General features: G+C 45.6%; 1 protein-coding gene across 2 annotated transcripts in view; it reads right to left on the reverse strand.

The window, feature by feature from the left end:
• The window catches only part of ZBTB40 (zinc finger and BTB domain containing 40), an 80,817-nt gene that overhangs the window by 24,427 nt on the left and 33,258 nt on the right, over positions 1–23,132 (reverse strand). Inside the window, exons 2-5 of one of the 2 annotated variants that reach the window (XM_002715990.6) lie at positions 13,417–14,167; positions 12,896–13,029; positions 3,185–3,374; positions 2,476–2,618 (exon numbers count right to left, since the gene is read on the reverse strand). In XM_002715990.6, the coding sequence (XP_002716036.2) occupies positions 2,476–2,618; positions 3,185–3,374; positions 12,896–13,029; positions 13,417–14,101 (1,152 nt within the window). In that variant the 5' untranslated portion in view covers positions 14,102–14,167. The remainder of the gene's footprint in view (positions 1–2,475; positions 2,619–3,184; positions 3,375–12,895; positions 13,030–13,416; positions 14,168–23,132) is intronic. The other variant, XM_051856713.3, reaches the window with a different exon arrangement.

The raw sequence follows: 23,132 nt of genomic DNA on the forward strand, positions 1-23,132 counted from the left end.
CAGGCTAGAGCAACGCCATGGACATGTGTGATCTTCAAGAGGTAACAGCAGCGTTGATACCACTGGGAGTCGAAACGCAGGGGTTAAGAAGCTGTGCTCTGATGAGAAGCCCAGGTCCCTGCTGAACTCGGGTGAGTTCCTTAACCTCCCTACGCTTCTGTCTCCTCATATTTCAGGTGAAAATAAAATCCATGACTTAATGTGCATGGGAAGCAGCAGAAGATGGACCAAGTACTTGGGTCCCTGCCACCCACAAGGGAGACCTGGATGGAGTTCCTGGCTCCTGGCTTCAAACTAGCCCTTCTCAGATTTGCAGCCATTTGGAGAGTGAATCAGTAGATGAAGATACTTCTCTCTCTCTCTCTGAAACTTTGCTTTCCAAATAAATAAATAAATTCTAAGAAAAAAAATAATAACAACAAAAGGTCCTCAATAGGGGCTGGCATTTGGCACGGAATGAAGTTACCTGAATTGAGTTCAAGGTGCCTGCTTTGGCCAGGCCTAGTCCCTGGCTTACGTAGGCACTTGGGGAGTGAAGCCGAAGATGGAAGATTTCTTTCAGGTAAAATTAAAAGAAATACGAATTTTTAAATGTCCTCAATATATTGCTTGGCACACAGTCAGCAATAAACAGAAACTATAGTAATTCCTATTTTTTTTATGTCTGTTTCCAGTCCTGACATAAAAACATTTCTATTTACTGTTTCTTACAAAAAGAAACCAAAGCATTTAAGGATAAGAGACAGGGCACCCATAAGCAGCATAATTTCATCATGGAATTAAGTTCTAGAAAGCCCAGTTATACTTTCAGATGATGTAAAGTACTCTGGCTATTCAATCAACATTCACCTCTACACTCCCATTTTATCAGTTTGCTTCAATTTTCACGAGAAGGAATAGCTTAATGAAGATCTGGTGGAACCCCAATCTTAAGAAGTGTTTTTGTGATTTATAACTAAATCAAGTTCTTCTCTTTCAGCTTTTTGTGTCAAGTAAACTGAAAGTGACAGAGAAAATGACAGTGTGGTCTCTCTCGCTCAGACAACAAGGCTAAGTTTGGGCTCTATCTATGAATGCCATTTCACCAAGATAATGAAACAGTTCAAAGGACACATTCAATCTAGCTAATAAGGAAAGGGTTTGAATGAGTAATTGAATGAACTCACTAAACAGGGAATCAGGTACCACGACAGCTATAAGCAACTTACATAAACTGAGTGCCTGAAAGGGCAATCTGAAGCAAAGGAGAAAAGAGGAGTGCAATCTCTTCTCTGTATCATTTTTCTCTAAGACATTCAAATAACATAGAGAGTTCAAAACATAATTTGAAAAACAGTTTTGAGATTAAATGTTTCCATTTACACACACACACACACGCAATAGAAGATCAGAGAAAAATAAAATCTGGGATCCAGTCCTATGAATCCAGCACTCAGCTATATTAGTGTTTTCTCAACTTCTTCGCTGCTAAATATTTAAGTCACCCCCCTCCCCAGTTTTAAGAATTGATGCCACAACAGTCCTCTATCCCTATTCTTCCCTTCCAGATATAAAAATATTTTTAGCACAAAGTTGAAATCAATAGCACCAACAACTACAGTTATCTAGTTGCACTGTGCAGTCCCGCCAGCAGTTTTATGAGGATTTCAGATGCTAGCTGGGGGGAGAGCAAATCGGTCCAACCTTCCTGAAGGGCAGTCTGGCAGCAGGCACCCAGCAGCGGGAAATGTTATCCTCTCTTTCCAAAATGCTACTTCTGGGAAATTATTCTAAGGAACTAAGTTGAGAAGCTTGCACACAAAGATATGTTTGCAATGATGTTTTGTGGAGTACCAAGTATAATGGCAAAGAAATTAAAAAACAAAAGCCCAACGATAAGGAATTAGTGAATTACGGTATACCCATTAGAATATGACACAGCTACAAAAATCCACATTGTACATATTGAAATAGAAACGTACTAACATACTAAATTCAAAACCCAGTTAGGAAGCCCTGTGTTCTGTATAAACTCGTCCCAAGATGACTCAAACAAGGAAGAGTGGGGACACTCGCTCCAAATGGTGGCAGTGATTATCTCTGAGTAGTGAAATTTGAATTTTTCTTATTTGCTTGTTTCCCAATTTTCTACATAGGGTCATTTCTGTAAAGAGGAAGCGTGTCATCATAATGACAAATGTGCCTCACACTTTAACTCTTGTGTGCCTGTTTATAACAAAACTTCCCCGAGTGTGAGCAGGAGAATCGCGTACTGGTCTGCCTGCATCCAGCGAAGTGTTAACCACTGCTGCAACGTGCACAGCTCTCGAGGCTGCTGCAAGGGACACGAAGGGTCTGGATTCCGAGGTATTGACTATATACCAGGCACAAAATACCAAGGTCAAAAGTGCTATGTGCGGCAGACCTGGTGTTCACTTGTTTATTTTTTGAAGTGCTGTATGAGTGAGGAAGGGGGAGGAGCTACTTGACAGTTACCCTTTTCTCAGTGCAGGGCAGGAATCCCTCCTTGGCTGTTTCCAGGAACTCCATAATGGGCCTCAGCTGTGTCACACACTGTATCAGGCCCTCTTTGTGTTCTAGTAATAGGACAGACAAGGTCTTTCCCTGCTCCGTGCTCCCTGGGGGAGAAAGAATTAGAGACACACAAGAGAAGCTAGTCAATTTGAAGAAAATGACAGCATGGTTTGTCAAGAGATCTAACAGAATAGTAAAGTGATTCTCAGCCTATTCTGAGCACCTGAATGCAGAATTGCTTTTAGAGAGGAAAACACTTTATTATTCTGTTTAAACTCTATGAAAGGAAAAATGTTTCATTTATCTGTCGAAGCACAAAGCTGGAGAGGCAGCCAGAGGTTAACTTTTGGTTGGCAAGGCCACTGCTTTGTACCTAACCCAAATGAGAGAAGCACCCGCCGTTAAGTGCTGTCAGTGAACCAGCTCACCCTGGACACTCAAGCCACGGATTTGGCTATGTGGCTTCTGAAAGGCAGAACACGGCTGGTATTCTCCAATGTTAAGGTAAGAGACTAGTTAACCAGGGGCTATAAATGGAGACTCAAATTTAGTTTGTAGATATTTAACATGCAGCTTCTAGAACTGGGCCCAGAATGCATATGGAAGCCACTTAGTGACTAAGCCACTGGAGGCAGGCACCTTTGGAAGGAATGAACATTACAGCACCCACCTGTGGGAAGCCCTGTTTCTGCATCTTTGGGTGTTCTGTGTAACAGAGCTGTCTTGACTGCAGGATTAGAATCCTGGCACAGCCTCAACAGGGCCACAACAGTCGAAGCATCCAGGCTCTCCTCTCTTACTTTATTCAGGATTCTCTGAAATGCTGAATGTCCTTCACCCCTAAGACATTCCACTAGGGTCTGTGGAACAAAGGAGAGAGACATTAGCCAGGAATAAGAACCCCACAGGCACTTTCTCCCCCACTCCTGCTGTCTCAGGCTCCCACTCTGTCCTCAGGGAGACCCTGACTCGCGGCATGGACCTTGCTCAGGGTCACCTCGGCCGGGGAGCCTTTCCCACACACAGGCTTCCCCTCTTTGTCGCTGCTCCTGATTCCGATTTGTCATGCGCTAGGACAGTAACTTGCCTATTGTTCCCTCCTCCTAGAGTTCTTCATGACAGGGCTTGTATATTCCAGAGCTCTGTATGCTCAGCCACTAGCACAGCCTGCCGCCTAATAGAAGTTTGGTGAATTTTTAACAAACTTCATGCATGTCTTTCCTAATTATACCTCTGTGGATCTTATGACATTTTGAGTATTTCTTGGACAAAGATATCTGAATTTCAAATTTGATAAGCTGTCATTTTATTATTTGAGAATGCAATTAAAATCTCACAATTTATGAAAAAAGCACACTTAAATCATTTATAATATGAATGACAATTTAGAAAGACATGGGTCTTACTACTTTCAGATAAATTCTGTAATAATTAAGGCTAACAACATGTGGGCTTGTAGCTGTCAGTTCTAAGCACATACAACTCACATATTAAGTACCCCATGTTAATCACTTCCAATCTGAAGGGGCTTCAGAATTTCTTAAGCAACAGTCTACACAGCAGGCCTTGCCTCTGGCCTGGACCGCTTGATCTTTCTGCGGCACGTGGCATTCCTATTGCCTCTAGCACCGTTCTGCTCTGCCCTCGTGGGCGTCCTGGGTAAGCCCGCTCACTCCTCTGCAGCCATCCTCGCTGGTTCTTCCAAACGCATAACCACAGGCAGCTCCTGTGATTCATCTGGATCCTTCATTGTTTCTCCCTTTGTACTTCTCTCTTAAAAATCTCTAACATGTACAGCTTTTTTTTTTTTTTAAAGATTTACTTATTTATTTGAAAGTCAGAATTACACAGAGAAAGGAGAGGCAGAGAGAGAAAGAGGTCTTCCATCTGCTGGTTCACTCCCCAATTGGCCGCAACAGCCGGAGCTGCGCCGATCCGAAGCCAGGAGCCAGGAGCTTCTTCTGGGTCCCCCACACAGGTGCAGGGCCCAAGGACTTGGGCCATCCTCCACTGTTTCCCAGGCCACAGCAGAGAGTTGGATCGGAAAAGGAGCAGCCGGATCTCAAACCGGCACCCATATGGTATGCCGGCGCTTCAGGCCAGGGCGTTAACCCACTGCGCCACAGCGCCAGCCCCACAGGCACAGCTGTAACTTTTACCTTCTGCAGGTGACCTTCAAAACAGGCTCCAACACCCACCCCCATTTCAATCTGCACAAACTGGTTCCTGCAGGCCATGCCTCGTGCTCCAGAGGTCTCAGGGCCACATGTAAAACCCAGCTCCCCGTCTGGATGCTTCTGCCTGGTACTACAATATCAACTAGCCTAGTGGCAAAAACATTCCAGTCAGCATTCCTCTCTTTGGTCTGACAGACTCTCTCTCACACAAATGGGAAGGAGGCCACCCCACCCGGAAGGGAGATGCTGATGGAGCTCCTGGTTCTTGGACTTGGCCTGGCCCAGCCCTGGCTGTCCAGGGCATTTGGGGAGTGAACCAGCAAATGAAGATGGATCTCTCTTTTTCTCTCTCTACTTTCTGGATAAACACATAAATAATAAAGTTTTTTATGTTTGTGGTCATCTCCAAAAGTTAGCTTAGATAAAATATAGTTTAATGGTCCACATTAAGATTTCATTGGGGTAACTTACATGAACCTAAGTTAACTCATTTTTCTCTATCAAAAAGAAAAAAAAAAAAAGAAACGAGGATATCATTAAAAAATGTATTTATTTGTTTGAAAGTCAGAGAGAGGGGAAAGACAGAAATCTTCATCTGCTGATCACTTCCCAGATGGCCACAACGGCCAGGACTGGGCCAGGCCAAAGCTAGAGGTCAGGAGCTTCATCCCAGTCTCCCACATGAGTGGCAGGAGCCCAGATACTTGGGTCATCATCTGCTGCTTTCCCAGGCCATCAGCAGGGATCTGAATCGGAAGTGGAACATCTGGGACTCGAACCTACGTCCACATGGGATGCAGGTGTCACGGGTGTTGGCTATACCTGCTATGCCACAAAGTCAGGGTCTCCCACATTTGGTAGCAGGGGCCCAAACTTTTGCACCACCTTCCACTGCTTTTCCCAGGCCATTAGCAGGGAGCTGGATCAGAAGTGGAGCAGCTGGGACACAAATCAAACCAGTGCCCATATGGGATGCCAGTATTGCAGGAGGTGGCTTACTCGCTGTGCCATAACACCAGCCCCACGAATATCATTTAAATGGTTAATCCCCTTTAGTCAAATTAATTCAATGTTCATGCTTTTATCAGCTGATCTATTGTCTCCTTAGAGCACCTTTTTGTTGCTCATGTGGTGCGGCCCTGAGATAGCAGACTCCAAAATGGCTCTGGGGGACTTCCACCTCCGTATTCATCCATGCCTACGGGCTGACTGGCAAGACTGCACGAGTAATGGGATACTATTTTTTTTTTAAAGATTTATTTGAAAGAGTTACAGAGAGAGAGAAGGACAGTCAAGGGGAGAAAGAGAGATCTTCTATCCATTGGTTCATTCCCCAAATGATCACAATGGCAGGGGCTGGGTCAGGCTGCAGCCAGGAGCCTGGAACCCTATTCTGGTCTCTCACATGGGTGACAGGGGCTCAAAGACTTGGGCCATCTTCTGCTGCTTTCCCAGGTGCATCAGCAGGGAGCGAGATCAGAAGTGGAGCAGCCGGGACTTGAACCAGTGCCATATGGGATGCCAGTGTCACGGGTGGTACCTTAGCCTGCTGTATCGCTATGCCAACCCCAGGATGCCACTTGTGAGGTCAGGCCATCATGACTTCCATCTTGCACATCTCCATGCACGTGCTTCTCTGCCCATGCTCTTGGAGAAGCCAAGCGGCCATACTGTGAGCTGACTGAGGTAGAGGCCCACATGGCAGGGGACTGTGTGTTCAGCCAACAGCCTTGAGAATGGAAAAGGAAGAGATACTCCCCAGCTGAGCCTTGGCAGGCAAGCTGCCATCCTGGAAGGCAGCCCTACAGGGGCTGAGTCAGAGCACTCAGCCAGGCTTCACCCGTATCCCGACCCTCAGGAACTGTGAGGTACGAAACGCGCTGTTTTCGGAGTAATTGATGAATTACAGTTACAGATCGTAAGGCGGACCCACCCCGTGTAACAGCCCTAGTACACACGCTTCCTCCTCTGTTTCCCCCTCACTTCCTGCGTCTGCTTGTGCACCTGAACAGGTCCAGCACATGGCTTTCTCAGCCTGCCCTAGGCTGCTTTCTTTTTACTTGAAGTTCTCTGAGTAATCCAAGCCCAGCTCTCTCCTTATCCAATTTGTCTGGCGTTATTATTCGAGCTAGTGGGGAAGAGCCGCCTTCATCAATGGTGGCATCTGATGTGCTTCTTATTATCCCTTCTGCAGAACTACTCAGCAGTGAAATTAAAACATTTGTTAACTTCACTGCACAGCAGTGATGCGAGGGTGACCATCTGGGAAGAGAAGCAGGAGTGGGCCGATGAAAGGGCCAGGAGGGAGCAGTCAGCTGCTGGCACAGTTCTGCTCTCCAGTCTTTGTTCCAGAACCTTCTGGGCACCCACACCAGACCCAGCATTACCGTTATTACTCCACTGGCCGCCCATGCTGACTGGGGCTCCACGATGGAGTAAGCCCTTTTCAGAAAGAGTATCTCTGCCTAAACAGAAGGGCGTCACACACTGTGACAGGCTGAATCATGTTAACGAACTCCAGGAGCGGAACCAAAATGGAGTCTGCCAAAGTGGCTCAGTTCTTTCCCCACACATTTGGAACTCCTCTGACTCTCTGGACTTACAGGGACTTTCATAAATTCAAGTTAATGTATGGTCACACAAATAAAATACTCATGTATAAATACAGGGGTAAATCTGGGAGGAACCACTTGGTGTCCCCTCAACTCGAGGCTTCTGGGTGATGTACCTGCTTCCCCCAAACGTGCGCTTCCTGCCCTGGCAGCTGCGTGAGTTCCAGTCTCTGCCTGCTGACCCAGGCTCCCAGAATGCGGAGGGTCAGGCAATGGCGAGAAGCACCTGAGCACGGTCACTCAGCACCGTCCGACACTGCAGTGGTGTCACTCCACTTCAGACACACAGAGAGCTTGAGTCACTTGCCGAAGGTTTCAAGGACAGTGTAGAGCAGTCTGGATGAAACTGCACACTCCCTAGACCTGAACCCCCTTTCACTCAGTCCTAGCTCCCAGATGTGGAGTGGAATCAAATCCTTTTAGACTGCATTCTTTTGGACTTATAGATTCAGCATTGACTTTGAACACTGGGAAATATCTAGATAATCTGTACCACTGCTCAATGATTAGTTATGGAGACTGGGACACAGTAGGTATCCAATGAATGTTTAATTGAATGGAATCCCTTGGCCATAAAACCATTAGCTCTTCTATCTATGGCTGCATATCTCCAGACTTAATAACTGACAGAGAGGAGGTTGAGAAAAACCACAACTTATTTTCACCTCTCATAGACTTGCATAACCAATCCCATTAGCTCACTCTTAAGAGGGTTACCCAACTCTGCCAGTGAATACAGTCCTCAAAAGAGAGGCCTATAACACTGGACAAACCTCCCAAGCAGTGAAATGGTTGAAAACACCAGATTTACCTAGAAGACACTTGTTTGCTTTTGAAATAAAGTTGAAGGAGAAAAAAATATCACTAGGTCTTCAGCCCTGGGAGTTTTTCTAGAACTTTAGGTAAAAAGTGAGTTAAACAGCACAGAAACCAATAGTAGGAAAAGTTACCCCCTTATTCTAGTCCAAGATCCACTTTGCTTTATATGCAATTCATTACAAGCAAGGATACGGTTAGGAGGAAAGAAGGACGACAATGCAAAGTCCCAGCACAAAGACGGAAGGAGATCTGAGCTTGGCTTCACATCAGCTTCACTCGGCTTAGTCAGAGCCTCCCAGTTCACTCCTCGCTTTTTCTAATGGGCAGGGGATGTTATGCCAAGATGGACAAGGCAGAGGCATTTCCCATGAGCCCTTTCCTTCATCAGTTCTGGCTTTGCTTTCACATGATCCACACAGCTCAGCCTCTTCTCGTGCTGCTGCAGTCACTGCTCAGGGAGTGGCTTTGCCACCTTTCATCACTTATCTCAGGACATAAAGTAATCACGACACTGGTTCACATCTCCCTAAACTCAATCCAGGCCACCAGCCCCTGCCCATCTACTGTTCAGAAAAGAAACTGGCTATTTGACCCACCTCAGCCACAGCCCCCGTCACTCCGAGCCTTCACAAGCTCCAAAATGCTGTATCCCTTGGGAGGCTCCTTTACTGACTCTCAAGTTACGTTCTCATGACGACCCTGACAACCGCCACCAACTGCTGCCAACCACCAACAAATCATTCAAAGCCATTTGGGAGCTAAAACTGTATAATTAGAAAAACAAACAAAAATCTTCAAACAACCTTTAAAATTGTACTGACTCAAAATTAGGCTGCTCCCAGTGCACAGTCCTTACTACTGTCGTCACCGAGGTCTCCTACGACTGCTGCACACGCATCCCCACAAAGAATCGCAGGACTTCCTTGCCATCAAGACACCGTAAGGACAGGGATTGAGTCTTACATTTACTTTCCTGGTACAGAGCAATTGCTCAGTAAACATCAGCAGGGTCAAGGGGAAGCAACACTTGTGAAAACATGAGTATTCCATGGCCTCCCACAACACCAGGAAGTACCAGAAGATGCACACTAAGAGCTCTGTTAAGCTGTTAACCTCTCCAGCACTGCTTCTCAAAGAGTGGTCTGCAGATGACACCACAACCAGCAACCCAGGGAAATTTGTTAAAGATTTGTTAGATTCCCGGGCAGGCGCTGTGGTGTAGCGGGTAAAGCTGCTGCCTGCAGTGCTGGCATCCCACATGGGTACCGGTTTGTGTCCCGGCTGCTCCACTTCCGATCCAGCTCTCTGCTATGGCCTGGAAAAGCAGTACAAGATGGCCCAGGTCCTTGGGCCCCTGCACCCACATGGGAGACCTGGAAGAAGCTCCCGGCTTCGGATCGGCGCAGCTCTGGGTGTTGTGGCCATCTGGGGAGTGAACCAGCGGATGGAAGTCCTCTCTCTGCTTCTGCCTCTCTAGCTCTGCCTTTCAAATAAATCAATAAATCTCAAATTTTTAGATTCCCAAACTCCACCACAAGGTAAAGACTGGGTTCTGGAAATCAGGCCATGGAGACTCACATTTTAACAAGCACACCAGGCAATACTGAACATCACTGCACCACTGTGCTACAGACTCACAGCTTCACCTCATACCAGACAATGTCCCTGCAGCACAGAGAGCTGCTTCCGAGTGCGTGGTGGCGCCTATTTGAAGTACGCCTTACAAATTAAGCTTGAAGTAGCAGCAGATCATCTCCTGTGTCAGAAAAGATGACCATGGAATAAGATATTAAAAGGCATTGGGGAAAATGGGCATTTTGAGGTCTATTAGGTCCAAAAGTACAGAGCTACTAAATCAACAACAGTTGCTACTTAGCTGCTACTGTGTGCCTGGAATTTTACTGTGAGTGTTGTATAAATAATCTTTTTTTTTTTTTTTAAGATTTATTTATTTAAAAGACAGAATGACAGAGAAAGAGGGAGAGATGTAGAGATCTTCCATTTGCTGGTTCACTCCCAAAATGGCCGCAATGGCTGGTGCTGGTTCAGATTGAAGCCAGGAGCCAGAACTCCATTTGGGTCTCCCACGTGAGTGGCAGGTGTCCGAACACCTGCATCATCTTCCTCTACTATCCCAGGCACGTTAGCAAGAGTCAGATTGGCAGCAGAGCGCTCTGGTATGGGATGCCAGCATTGCAAGCTGTGGCTTTACCTGCTGCGCCACCATGCTGACCCATTAAGTAATCTTGATTAATTTACTGTGATCCTCTATGCAGGATTTTTATAAATTAGGAAGTAAGGCCTATAAAGACTCAGTTGTTCAAGGTCACAATGCCAGTAATTGGTAGAGCCGGGTAAGAATGCTATGTCCTCACAATGGAACACTGCCCAGCAATAAGAAGGAATGAACACACAACAGCTTGGATGGATCTCAAAGTAACTATGCTGCATTAGAGAAGTCAATGAAGACATATTCCATGATCCCATCTATGTAACACCCCAGAAAACACAAACTAGTCTAGTCTACAGTGACAGAAAGATCAGTGGTTACTGGGAAGATGGCTAACTGAAAGGCGGCAGGAGGGGCATGACGAAGAAACTCTTCGCGGTGCTGCTTCATTGTGGAGATGGTTCCAGGGCATATATCACAACTTCTCAGGCTACGTACTTCACGGAGGCCCCGACTCCTGCATGGCAAGCAAGCTGCTATGAAGCTAAAAGTGCCAGAGAAGTGGAGTGCCTAAGTGCAAAGTGGCACCTCCCCAACTCCATACTTAATGTAATCTGATGTTCTTAAAGCATCTTTTCCCTTTTTTCTTTCTGGAGTTGAAAGATTTATTATGGACTCTAACAGAATCAATTTTAAACACAGCAGCCAAGTAGTCTGTAGAGCTCTTACTCTGACCTCTAAAACCGGAGAAGAAACAGCATAAGCCTATAATGATCACCAACAGAGAATCTCTGCTCTTTCAAAGTACTATTAATGTCATTGCCATCAAAAGATTAGAACAAGAACTGGGAAAAAAGAAAGAAATGTTGAATGAGTCCATCCATGTATAACAGACATTTCTTGAGCGCCTATTATATGTCAGGCACTTTTAGGTACTAGTGTTAGGAAAAAATTTCCAAGACACAGTTCAAGTAAGTATAGAGGTGATGTTAATAATTCGATCCTGCTAATCTAGGGAATAATGTTGCTTCTCTGTAGCCAAAGGAAAGCGAGAGGAAACCTTAAGAGAGAAAATGAGGAGATAAGGCTGTAACCTATCAAGGAAAACAACAATAATAACAAAGCAACAAAAATGATGAACAGTTAGGAGGACAAGCAAGTGCAAAATATAAAAAAAACTTAATGTCCTTCAGCATAACAGGTACAGTGTCTCAACTGAGTCACTAAAAACCGAAAGGTCAGCTAAGAAACACAGCCTGATAACCAGCGGGCAGTTCTGTCAGGCAATTCTGAAACCTTCTTGCCACATGTACCATCTCTGCCCTGCTGGGATGCAGTACAACTCAGAAGGGAACAGCTCTGAAGGCAGACGCTTAGGTCTGAATTCTGGCTCAGAGTCTCAGGAGCTCTGCCTGTGATATCTGCCAAGTTACATCACTGCTTTTTTTTTGTTTTTGTTTTTTTGTTTTTAATTTTAAATTTTATTTGAGAAGCAGGGAGACAGAGAGAACTCCCATCTGCTGGTTCACTTGCCTAAATGCCCACAACACCAAAGGCTAAGCCAGGGCCAAAGCTGGGAATGTAATCTAGGTCTCCCATATGGCTGTCAGGAACTCAACTACTTGAACCATCACCACTGCCTCCCAGGGTGCACTGTAACAGGAAGCTGGAGTCAGGAGCTGGGAATTAAACCCAGGGACTCCAACGTGGCACAAGAGTGTCTTAACCACTAGGATAAATGTCTGTTCCTGTGTCAACTCTTTGAGAAAGTTTTCTCATCCATAAAACAGAACTAAAAAATAGTGCCCACTTAATTATGAAAGAATGGTATCATCAAAGAAGAATTCCGGAACAAAACTAACTGCCAGCTGGGGTTTGCATGGTGAGCAAAACGGGTAGAATACCCCTTATCCAGAATGCTCAGGAACAGCATCATTTCAAATTTTGGACTTTGGAATATCTGTACAAGCTTTACTCCTTCAGTAACTCTGTCTGAAAATCCAAACCCAGGGGCTGGCACTGTGGCTCTGCCCGTGGCACCATGTGGGCGCTGGTTCGTGTCTCGGCTGCTCTCTTCCAATCCAGCTCTCGGCTGTGGCTTGGGAAAGCAGTGGAAGATGGCCTAAGTTCTCGGGCCCCTGCATCCGCTGGGAGGCCTGGAAGAAGATCCTGGCTCCTGGTGTCGGATTGGCTCAGCTCCAGCTGTTGTGGCCATTTGGGAAGTGAACCAGCAGATGGAAGACCTCTCTCTCCCTGTCTCTCTAATTCTGCCTCTCAAATAAAAAAAGAAATAAATCTTAAAAAAAAAAAAAAAAACAACCAAACCCAAACCCTCTGCAAGGCGCCCACAGGACACTCAGCAAGTTTCCGGCTTTAGAGCTTTCCAGACTGCGGGTCTCTGGATTAGAGATGTTCATGCCCTGCACTTCACTGGGCGAGTATTCTGCCTTGTACTTTGCAAGACTGCCCTTGAAGGAGGTCAGAAAATTTAAAGCTTACAACACCTGCAGCCCCACAGTAGTGTGCATTTCCTCCAATAGCAAACTAAAATAATATCCTGAGAACATGAAACCAGCAAACAAATAAAGCTCAGAGATGCCTACCTCCTTCTGCGGGCCTTTAATTTCTGAACATTCTTCTAGTCTTTTTAAAACATCCTGAGTAACCAAGACTGCGTCTGAGAAGACACTTTCATTTTCCAGAAGGAAATCCAGGTGGCAGCGCTGCCTCTCACATTCTGAGGTAGAACACAATAAAATAAGTCAGTCACTAATCCCGTGAAGCAGCTGAAAAGCTGAAGCTGTCTGAGGACGCTCAGGTCGCAGCTGTGTCCCAGCCCCTCTCCCAGCTCCCTCCTCTGTCCTCTCCTCAGCCTGGTAGCAGCACGGATCATCAGCAGAAATTTCAATCCTGCTTTTGCGTGCTGTAGTTCACCTCCAGCCTCTCAACCGTGGAAAACACAGGCACTTTTAAAAGAACGCCCCAGTAAGGCACTGTACTCCATCTTGGTTTCCTGCCTCAAAGAAGTATTGGGTAAATTTATCAATGAAACAAACAAAAGCTAATAAAGATCATGGAACCTCATAACTGACAGAAAACAAAGCAATAAGTAAGCGAGTGTTACCTGGCTCGGTGCTTGCCTCCTCTGCCTCACTAAAGGTCTGGACAACAGGGGACGGGCAACGACTTTCAGCGGTCGGAGAAGGCTCCACTGGAGCTCCTGCGCCACCCACCGTCTCCTGACCACTGGCAGGGTCCACCCCGGTGTCCTGTGGAGCTGCAGGGGCTGCTTCCTCTGCCTCAGCTTTCACAGGGCCCCCAGCCGTGGCAGACACCTCGGCGGGAGGAGGTTCTGTAGAGGAAAGAACTTCTACTTCAGACTTCTCCGATTCCTTCCTGGGCGGTTCGGAGGCTGGCGGAGACACATCCCTCACCACCTGGCCCTGGACAGAGCAGCTCACGAGGCTGGTCAGAAGGTTTTTACAACTCACGGCCACATCGAACATCTGGAGGCTGTCGGCTAAGGAGATGATTTTGGAGAAGTTGTGCTTGCCCACAGGCAGTCTGCCAGTATACATCATCTCCAACAAGAGGGCAAACTCCTCAGGGCTCACCACACTCGCATCAATGGAGATGGTGTCTGTGTTGTCCAGCAGGGTTTTGAACAGGAGGCTGGCTGCAGCCAGGACGAGCTTGTGGGCCCTGAAGTAAATGGTCCCGATGGAAATGGTGCAGTCACAGAACTGCTGCTCCTTGCACAGGGTGTAGAGCTGCTGCAGCAGCTGCCGGCTGTAGTTGGGGAGCTCCATGGCGTCAGCCCGGCCCCTAGGCCCTCTCTTCCTCTCTCCTGCCAGAGTTTGCGGTGAGGATCAGTCCTGGGGAAAGCCACAACACCGTGTTACAAGTTCACAGAGAACACCTTGAATGAAATGCTCAACAGACAAAAGCTAATTTCACTCCTTCATTCAACAAACGTTGCTCCACAGGGAGGGGCAGTGCGCCAGGTTTGCTGAAGTAACGGCTATTAGCAGGTGTCTACGTGGGAGGGGCTCGTTTGTGCTTTACACGTGTGATCTGCACGACTCAACAGCAAAGGTCCTGTTTCCTCCCCATTTTACAGATGTGACTAAAGTGCACAGGGACAGAACGAAGCGCATAAGAGAAAGCAGACAGTAAAACTGAGTGCCGGCCGGCGCTGCGGCTCACTAGGCTAATCCTCCACCTGCGGCACCAGCACCCGGGTTCTAGTCCCGGTTGGGGCGCCAGATTCTGTCCCTGTTGCTCCTCTTTCAGTCCAGCTCTCTGCTGTGGCCCGGGAGTGCAGTGGAGGATGGCCCAAGTGCTTGGGCCCTGCACCCCATGGGAGACCAGGAAAAGCACCTGGCTCCTGCCTTCGGATCAGCGCGGTGCGCCGGCCGCAGTGGCCATTAGAGGATGAACCAACGGTAAAGGAAGACTGTTCTCTCTGTCTCTCTCTCACTGTCCACTCTGCTTGTCAAAACAAAACAAAACAAAAACAAAAACAAAAAACCTGAGTGCCACACTTCAGTGACTTCAAAGCTGCAGCCACACTCCAGATGCCAATCCTGGCCCCTAGGAGCTCTCAGCCCAATGGAGGTGACAAACATGTAGGCACAAACTTATGATGACGTCCTCCGCTTCCTCGATCTGTCCACAGCATTGGCCGGATGTCACCATTCCCGCCCTGGAAAACACACTGTGCGCGGATTCGACTCCACTCACTAGCCACACCTTCTCAAGTTTCCCTTGGTGTCAACTTGGCCTCCAAACTCACTCATCCACCTTTCAGCTTCTCTCTCATCTGATTCTATCACTTAGAAATATCACGCAATGCTCACAGCTGTTGGGCTTCTGTCTGCTCCTCAGTCCTCCCCGCTGAACCCCAGATGATACTTCCATCTACCTACTCAACCCAAGAGGTTTCTGAAACCTAAGACGCCCAAAACTCTCCTACCATCTTCCTCAGTTCACAATTATGTCCTAGTTGTTCAGACTAAAAATCTAGAAGTCATCTGTAGTCCCAGAATTTTTTTTTAATTCTAATAGCCTATATCCAATCCTTTTTATTTTCTACTGGCTCTACCTTCAAAAAAAATGTAAAAAAAATTCAATCACTAATCACTACCCACTGCTGGCTAGTCTCCTCACCAGTCTCCTGCTCCGTACCTTGCCCTAACTTCCATCCTGCAGTCATGGCCAAATCTGTCACGCTGCACAAAAGACAGTCTTAGGGGAAAATTCAAGGTTCTCATAACGATCTACCAACTCCTTCATGCTCTGGCTGTCTTCAGCTTTCTATCCTCATCTACCACCTAGCCTGCTCCCAGGCATGCTTCAGTCTCCAAGTTGCTTCTTAAATGAGGGTAATTATAAAAGTTCATGGAAAAAGGAAGTTTATTTTGGCATAAAATTTTTTTTGAGATTGATATAGTTTTTACATATACATATTCCATGAACTTTAAAAAGTATTTACTTATTTGAGATGGGGGTGGGGAGGGAGAAAGAATGCAAGCTCCCATCCACTGGCTTATGCCCCAAAATGCCCACAACAGCCCTGGGCTAGGAGCCAGGAACTCAATTCAGGTCTCCCAATGAGTGGCAGAAGTCCAATTACCTGAGCCATTACCATGGCCTCCTAGGATTTGCATTAGTAGGAAGGAAGTCAGAAACCAGAGTCAAGTTTCTACCCCAGGCACTCTGAGAGGGGACCCAGGGGTCTTAGCTGGTATCTTAATTACTGGGCCAAATGCCCACACGCCTCCCTCCCCCAGTGTGCATGGTTTGCTCTCTCACTATCATTAGGTCTCTGCCCAAAAGCCAAACTATGGGGCAAAAACCCCGAAAGCACTGGTCACTGTGTAGGGACATAGGCTCACCAAAAGACTGAGACCTGGGGCCTGCATTGTGATGCAGAGGGCTAGGGCACCACTCAACACTGGCACCCCGAATTGGAGTGCTGGTTCCAGTCCCAGCTGCTCTGCTTCTGATCCAGCTCCCCACTAATGTGCATGGGAAGGTAGCAGAAAATGGCCCAAGTACTTGGACCTCTGCCTCCCATGTGGGAGACCTGGATGGGGCTCCTTGCTCTTGGCTTATGGGGAGTGAGCCATCAGATGGAGGATTGACTTACTTTCTTTCTCCCTTCTCTCCCCCCACCGCCCTGTCAGTCTGCCTTTCAAATAAAAAAAATTAAAAAGAATAAAAAAGGCGAGACCTAATCATCCTAATTGTGGACTACAGGATATTCTCCCCAACCCCTGGCTGCTACATTCCTACAGCCATCTGCAGCAGCTCCGTGCATGCAGTACAGCACGTCAGCTTTCAACAAAAAAGTTACAAGGCATACTAAAAGGCAGACAGTGTGGTTTGAAGAGGTGAGCATCAGAACCAGACTCTGACATAGCAGGAATGTTAGAATTATCAGACTGGATTTTTTTTTAGAGACTTATTTATTTGTTTGAAAGCCAGTTAGAGAGAGAGGAAGGAGAGGCAGAGAAACATCTTCTTCCATCTGCTGGTGCACTTTGCAAATGGCCACAGTGGCCAGGGCCGGGCCAGGCTGACGCCGCGAGACGGGAGTTCACCCAGGTTTCCCATGCGGGTGCAGGGACCCAAGTTTCTGGGTCCTCTTCCCCTGCTTTCACAGGTGCATTAACAGGGCGCTGGATCCAAAGTGCAGCAGTTTAACCTGCTACACCCCAAAACTAACCTCTAGACTAGGAATTTCTTAACAGTATGATTAATATACTAAGTAAGGGGTTTAATGGAAAAAGTGGAAAACCCCAAGAAGAGACGGATAATGCAAATGGAAATACGGAAATTCTAAGAATAAGAAATTCTAGCAGTCAAGAACATCATATCAGAAATGAAGCACCTGATATCACCCCATGCCCATCCATGATAAAGACTTTCTGCAAATTAGAAAATAGAGGGGAACTTGATAAAGAGTATCTATAGGAAACCTACAGTTGACACTTACTTAATGGCAAGAAACTAAAAGTTTTCCTGCTAAGATCAACAACACAGCAAAGATATTCCTTCACATAACTGCTTTTCAATATTGTCTGGGAAGTCCCAGCTAATGCAACAAGTACAGGAAATAAAAGGTATAAAAATTCAGAAGAAAGATATCTCTCTTTGTTTGCAGATGAGATGGTGGTCTACACAGGAAATCTAAGAGAATATTTCCTCCTGGAATTAATAAGAAATTACAGTAAGGCTGCAGGATACAAAGTTAATATAAAAAAGTCAACTGCTTTCCAACAACCTAGAGGTGAACAAAAAGTCTGAAATTTAAAAGCATCACCAAAGTAAAACTACTTAGGTAAAACCTAACAAAATATGCCCAAAAACTACATGAGGAAAACTACAAAACTCTGATGAAAGAACTCAAAGAACTAACTAAAACAGATACATTCCATGTTCTTGGATAGAAAGACACAGTTCTGTTAAGATGTCAGTTCCTCACAATTTGATGTACAGATTCAACACAATCCCAGCAATTTACTTTGTGGCTCTCAACAAACTGATTTTACAGTTCATATGGTAAGGCAAAAGACATACTAACCAACAGGATACCGCAGGACAAAGTTGGAGGACTGATGCAACCTGACTTACTGCAAGGCCTGGCGCTGTGGCATAGTGGGTTAAGCCTCTGCCTGCAACACCAGCCTCCCCAAAGGGCGCCGGGTCACTTCCCGGTTGCTCCTCTTCCACTCCAGCTCTCTGCTTATGGCCCAGGGAAAGCAGTGGTAGATGGCCAGAGTGCTTGGGGCCTTGCACTCATGTCGCAGACCTGGAAGAACATCCTGGCTCCTGGCTTCAGATCGGCCCAGCTCCAGCAGTTGCAGCCATTTGGGGAGTAGAGTAAACCAACAGACGGAAGACCTTTCTCTCTGTCTTTCCCTATCTCTAACTTTACCTCTCAGATAAATAAAATCTTAAAAAAAAAAAAAAAATCATACTACAGGGAGCAGAGACTGGGTCAGGCAGATGCCAGAAGCCAGGAACTCCATCCATGTCTTTTCACATGGGTGGCAGGGGCCCAAACACTTGGACCATCTTCGGCTGCCTTCCCAAATACACTAGCATATAGGTAGATCAAGAAGTGCAGCAGCCAGGACTTGAAACGGCACTCCTATTGATAAGAGATGTTGGTGTAACAGGCAGCAGCTTAAACCGCTGTACCACAATGCTGCCTTAAGTCAAATGATCTTTGACAAAGAAGCAAAAATGGTCTTTTTCCACAAATGGTATTGGAACAACTAGACATTCACATAGGAAAATACGAAACTAGACACAGACCTATTCCCTTCTCAAAAATTAACTCAAAATGTATCCGTGACCTAAATGTAAAATTATAAAACTGTAAACTCCTAGAATATAACACAGGGGAAAACCAAGCTGACTTTAGGTGTGGGGACAATTCTTTAGGTATAGCAGCAAAGGCATAATCCATGAAAGAAACAATTGATAAGCTGAACTTCATTATAATAAAATAAAAACTTCTGTAACAAGCAAAGTCAAGAAAATAAGAAGATAAGCCACAGATGGGGAAAAATATTTACAAAAGATTCATCTGATAAAAGACTGTTACCGAAATATACAGAGAACTCTTAAAAATCAACAAGAAAATGAACAACCTGATTTTAAGAATCTGTAAAAAATGTGAACAGAAGAAAGATTCTTCACCAAAGAAGACACACAGATGGCAGGTGAGCACACGAAAAGCTGTCCCACACTGTGTATCAACAGGAAACTGAAAGTCAAACCAGCGAAGATTCCACTGCACCCCTACTGGACTGGCCAGAACTGCAAACACAGCAACACCAAGTGACGACTACGCCGTGGGCACACAGACCATCAGTCGTGACACCGAAAGCTGCTGAGACGGCAAAGCAACACACCTACACTTAGGAAGGCAGCTTGGCAGCTTCCTACAAAACTGAACATACTTCTCCCACACAACGCGGCAATCTCACTGCGTGGTATTTACTCAAAGGAGCTGGAGACTTACTTTACACAAAAGCCTGCACGTGATGTTTACAGTAGCTTTCTTCATAGTTTCCAAAATTTGGAAGCAACTAAGAAGGAGGTAAACAGGTAAATGAACTGTGGTATAACCAGACAATGGAATATTAGTCAGCACTAAACAGAAATGTGCTGTGAAGCCAAGACAAGACACAGAAGAAGCATAAATGCGCGTTACTAAGTGAAAAGCCAGTCTGAAAAGACTACACATTGTGTGATTCCCACCACGTGATGTTCTGGAAAAGGCAGAACTACGCGGACAGTGAAAAGATCAGTGTTTGGGCTGCTCAGCGAGGGAGGAACGATGAAGTAAAAAAGAGATTTCCAGGGCATGAAATTATTCTGCATGAATATAATGGTACATACAGGCCACGAGACATTTGTCAAAACCCAGAGAATTCACAACACTAACAGGGAACCCTCATGTAAACTGTGGACTTTGGGTAATAACGATGTGTCAATATGTGGGTAATAAAGATGCTGACAGTGGTGGAGGCTGTACATGGCGTACAGAATGCGGACTAAACAGGAACCCTTTGTGCTTTCCATTCAGATTTTCTGTGTACCTAAAACTGCTCTAAAAAAAAAAGAAAGTAAGCCATTACAATAAAAATTCCCTAAAATGCATATAAACTTTTCCATCCTGACAACCTCAAACTTCATCTATACCACTGTACCTGAACACTGTTGGTACTCATGAATTTATGTAGTTTTTTAAGCTTGCCCGAAGAGGAGCTTTGAGAACATCCTGCCCTCTGTTTAGTAGTTTGTTTTAATATCTGTATTATCAGACTGTGTGTGTGTATGTATATATACATATATATAGATAGATAGATAGATAGATTTAAACAGATGAAAAACATAGTCCTAATAGCTAAATGACTTGCCAGAACAGTAGGCAGACTCAGGAACAGTAGGCAGACTCAGGAACAGGTGCTGGCGCTGTGGCATTGCAGGTAAAGCTGCTTCCTGCAGTGCCGGCATCTCATATGGGCGCAGGTTCAAGTCCCAGCTGCTCTACTTCCCATCCAGCTCTCTGCTATGGCCTGGGAAGGCAGCAGAGGATGGTCCAAGTGCTTGGGCCCCTGAAATCGCATGGGAGACTCAGAAGAAGCTCCTGGCTCCTGGCTTCAGATCAGCGCAGCTCCAACTGTTGGGGCCATCTGGCTCACTCTCTGCCTCTAACTCTTCGTAACTCTTTCAAATTAATAAATAAATCTTAAAAAAAAAAAAAAAGTCAACCAGCAAAATGTTTGGGAAAAAAAAAGCAAGAACAGGACTGAAATTTCTATCTTTTTTTTTTTTTTTTTTTTTTTTTGACAGGCAGAGTGGACAGTGAGAGAGAGAGAGACAGAGAGAAAGGTCTTCCTTTGCCATTGGTTCACCCTCCAATGGCTGCCACGGCCGGCGCGCTGCGGCCGGCGTACCGCGCTGATCCGATGGCAGGAGCCAAGTACTTCTCCTGGTCTCCCGTGGGTGCAGGGCCCAAGTACTTGGGCCATCCTCCACTGCCTTCCCGGGCCACAGCAGAGAGCTGGCCTGGAAGAGGGGCAACTGGGAAAGAATCTGGCACCCCGACAGGGACTAGAATCCCGTGTGCCAGCGCCACTAGGTGGAGGATTAGCCTAGTGAGCCGCGGCGCCGGCCGAAATTTCTATCTCTTGGTACTTATGGAGAGAGAAAAAAATTTCCATAAAACTTAAAATAAGCAAAGGTAGTACCTATCTAAGTAAAGGAGTAACCAAAATTTTTAAAATAAGCTTATTTAAACATTTAATATTTTAACAAAAAATTAGAGCATGAATTTAGTTTGCAACTAATAGAAAGCATAAACTACTAGAAAGGCACTGATGTGAATAAGTAAGACCAATGTACCTCCTCCTCCATCCCCCTAAACCCCTGACAACCACTGATCACTTTACTCACAAATCCTATCAACATAGTGTGAATTTCCTTTCACAAGAATCAGGCCTTATGGATTATAGTAAACCAACAGACTTTCCTGGACATCTGTCTGAACATTCTTATTAATAAGAAACAAGAGACGGGATTATATTTTCATGGCACACTAAATTCTGCTTTATGGTCATTTTTCCAGGGAGGGTATCCACATCTTCCATCAGGTTAAAAAGTAAGACACACCAGGGAGCTGTTTTAAGCATTAACTACAGGTACTTGCAGTCAGAGCTATTTAACATTTTCAACAACTACATTAGGAGAGCTGTGGCGCAGTGGGTACAGCTGAAGCTTGCAGTGCCGGCATCCCACATGGGTGCCGGTTCAAGCTGCAGCTGTACCACTTTGGATCCAGCTCTCTGCTCTGGCCTAGGAAAGCAGCAGAAGATGGTTTAAGTCCTTGGGCCCTTGCACCCACATGGGAGACCCAGAAGAAGCTGCTGGCTCCTGGCTTTGGGTCAGCCCAACTCTGGCCAATGTGGCCATTTGGGAGTGAAGCAGTGGACGGAAGACCTCTCTCTCTCTGTAACTCTGCCTTTCAAGTAAATAGATAAATCTTTAAGGGGGGAAAAAAAAAGAGAAAATGGAATAACTTTATAGCAGAATGTATAGCTGGAAAGGGTTAAAAAATACTGAACCACTTTTGGCTTACCAATACGTAAGATATTAAAAACACAGATATAAACTTGAGCAACAGAAGGAAACAGGGTAGCAAAGGCTGAAAACATTCAAGGGCGGTCAAGGGCTACACGATGAATGTAAACTGGCAAGGCTGGAAGTTGAAATTTTATTGTGATTAATAGGAATACTAATTAAAGAGCAGACTTTTAGCAAAACGGCATGCTGAGCTGATGCAAACATTCTTTCCTCCCACCTCAAACACATAGAAATGCTGGATAAAGCATTAAAAAATGCTTTTAAAATACATAGCCAAGATTTTTTAAAAATGAAATCCCCAGGCACCTGAAATGAAAGAGACACCAATATCAAAGTTACAACAGTAAGTGGCAGCTGAGACCATGGTGGTCCACAGAGGCTTTAAATTCCTATACAGACTCTGAGCTTGAAGGAGGAAACAGTCATGCTCACAAGGAAACTGGAGACGTAGCTCCAAGCAGGTAGAAGGTGGGCAAGTTAGAACTGAGATCTTGCAAAAAGCCCAGGGCCTCACACACCTATTCCTCCACTGTGTGCAGTCTGACAAATCCCTGCTCCCTGGTGCAGGGAAACAGACACAGATGTTGCTAACTGTCTAGGGCTTGAAGAAGAAAAAACATTTCCACAAAAAAATCTAAAATGTAGGCCCACACCATACAGAGGTATTCATGCTAAAATTTTTCTTTTCTTTTTTTTTTTTTTTAAGATTTATTTATGGGGCTGGCACTGTGGGATAGCGGGTAAAGCCACCGCCTTCAATACCAGCGTCCCATACAGGTACTGGTTCAAGTCTGGACTGCTCCACTTCTGATCCAGCTCTCTGCTATGGCCTGGGAAAGCAGTAGAAGATGGCCCAAGTCCTTGGTTCCCAGCACCCACATATGAGACCTGGAAGAAGCTCCTGGTTTCTGGCTTCAGAATGGCCCAGCTCTGGCCGCTGCAGCCATTTGAGGATTGAACTAGCAGATGAAAGACTTCTCTCTCTCTCTCTCTGCAACTCCACCTTCCAAATAAATAAATAAATCCTAAACAAAACAAAACAAAACAAAAAAAAAAAAAAAAAAGGAATTGTCCTCCTGCTGACACATCCTAGAAAAATTCTCCTAAAGGTCCATAAAAAAATATGGTCAGGAAGTTCACCAAAAGAATGAATAATCAATGTGTACGATGTATGCT

The sequence above is a fragment of the Oryctolagus cuniculus genome, chromosome 7 (genome assembly GCF_051225735.1).
Source record: "Oryctolagus cuniculus isolate XC-2025 breed Fujian yellow rabbit chromosome 7, ASM5122573v1, whole genome shotgun sequence".
NCBI lineage: Eukaryota > Metazoa > Chordata > Mammalia > Lagomorpha > Leporidae > Oryctolagus > Oryctolagus cuniculus.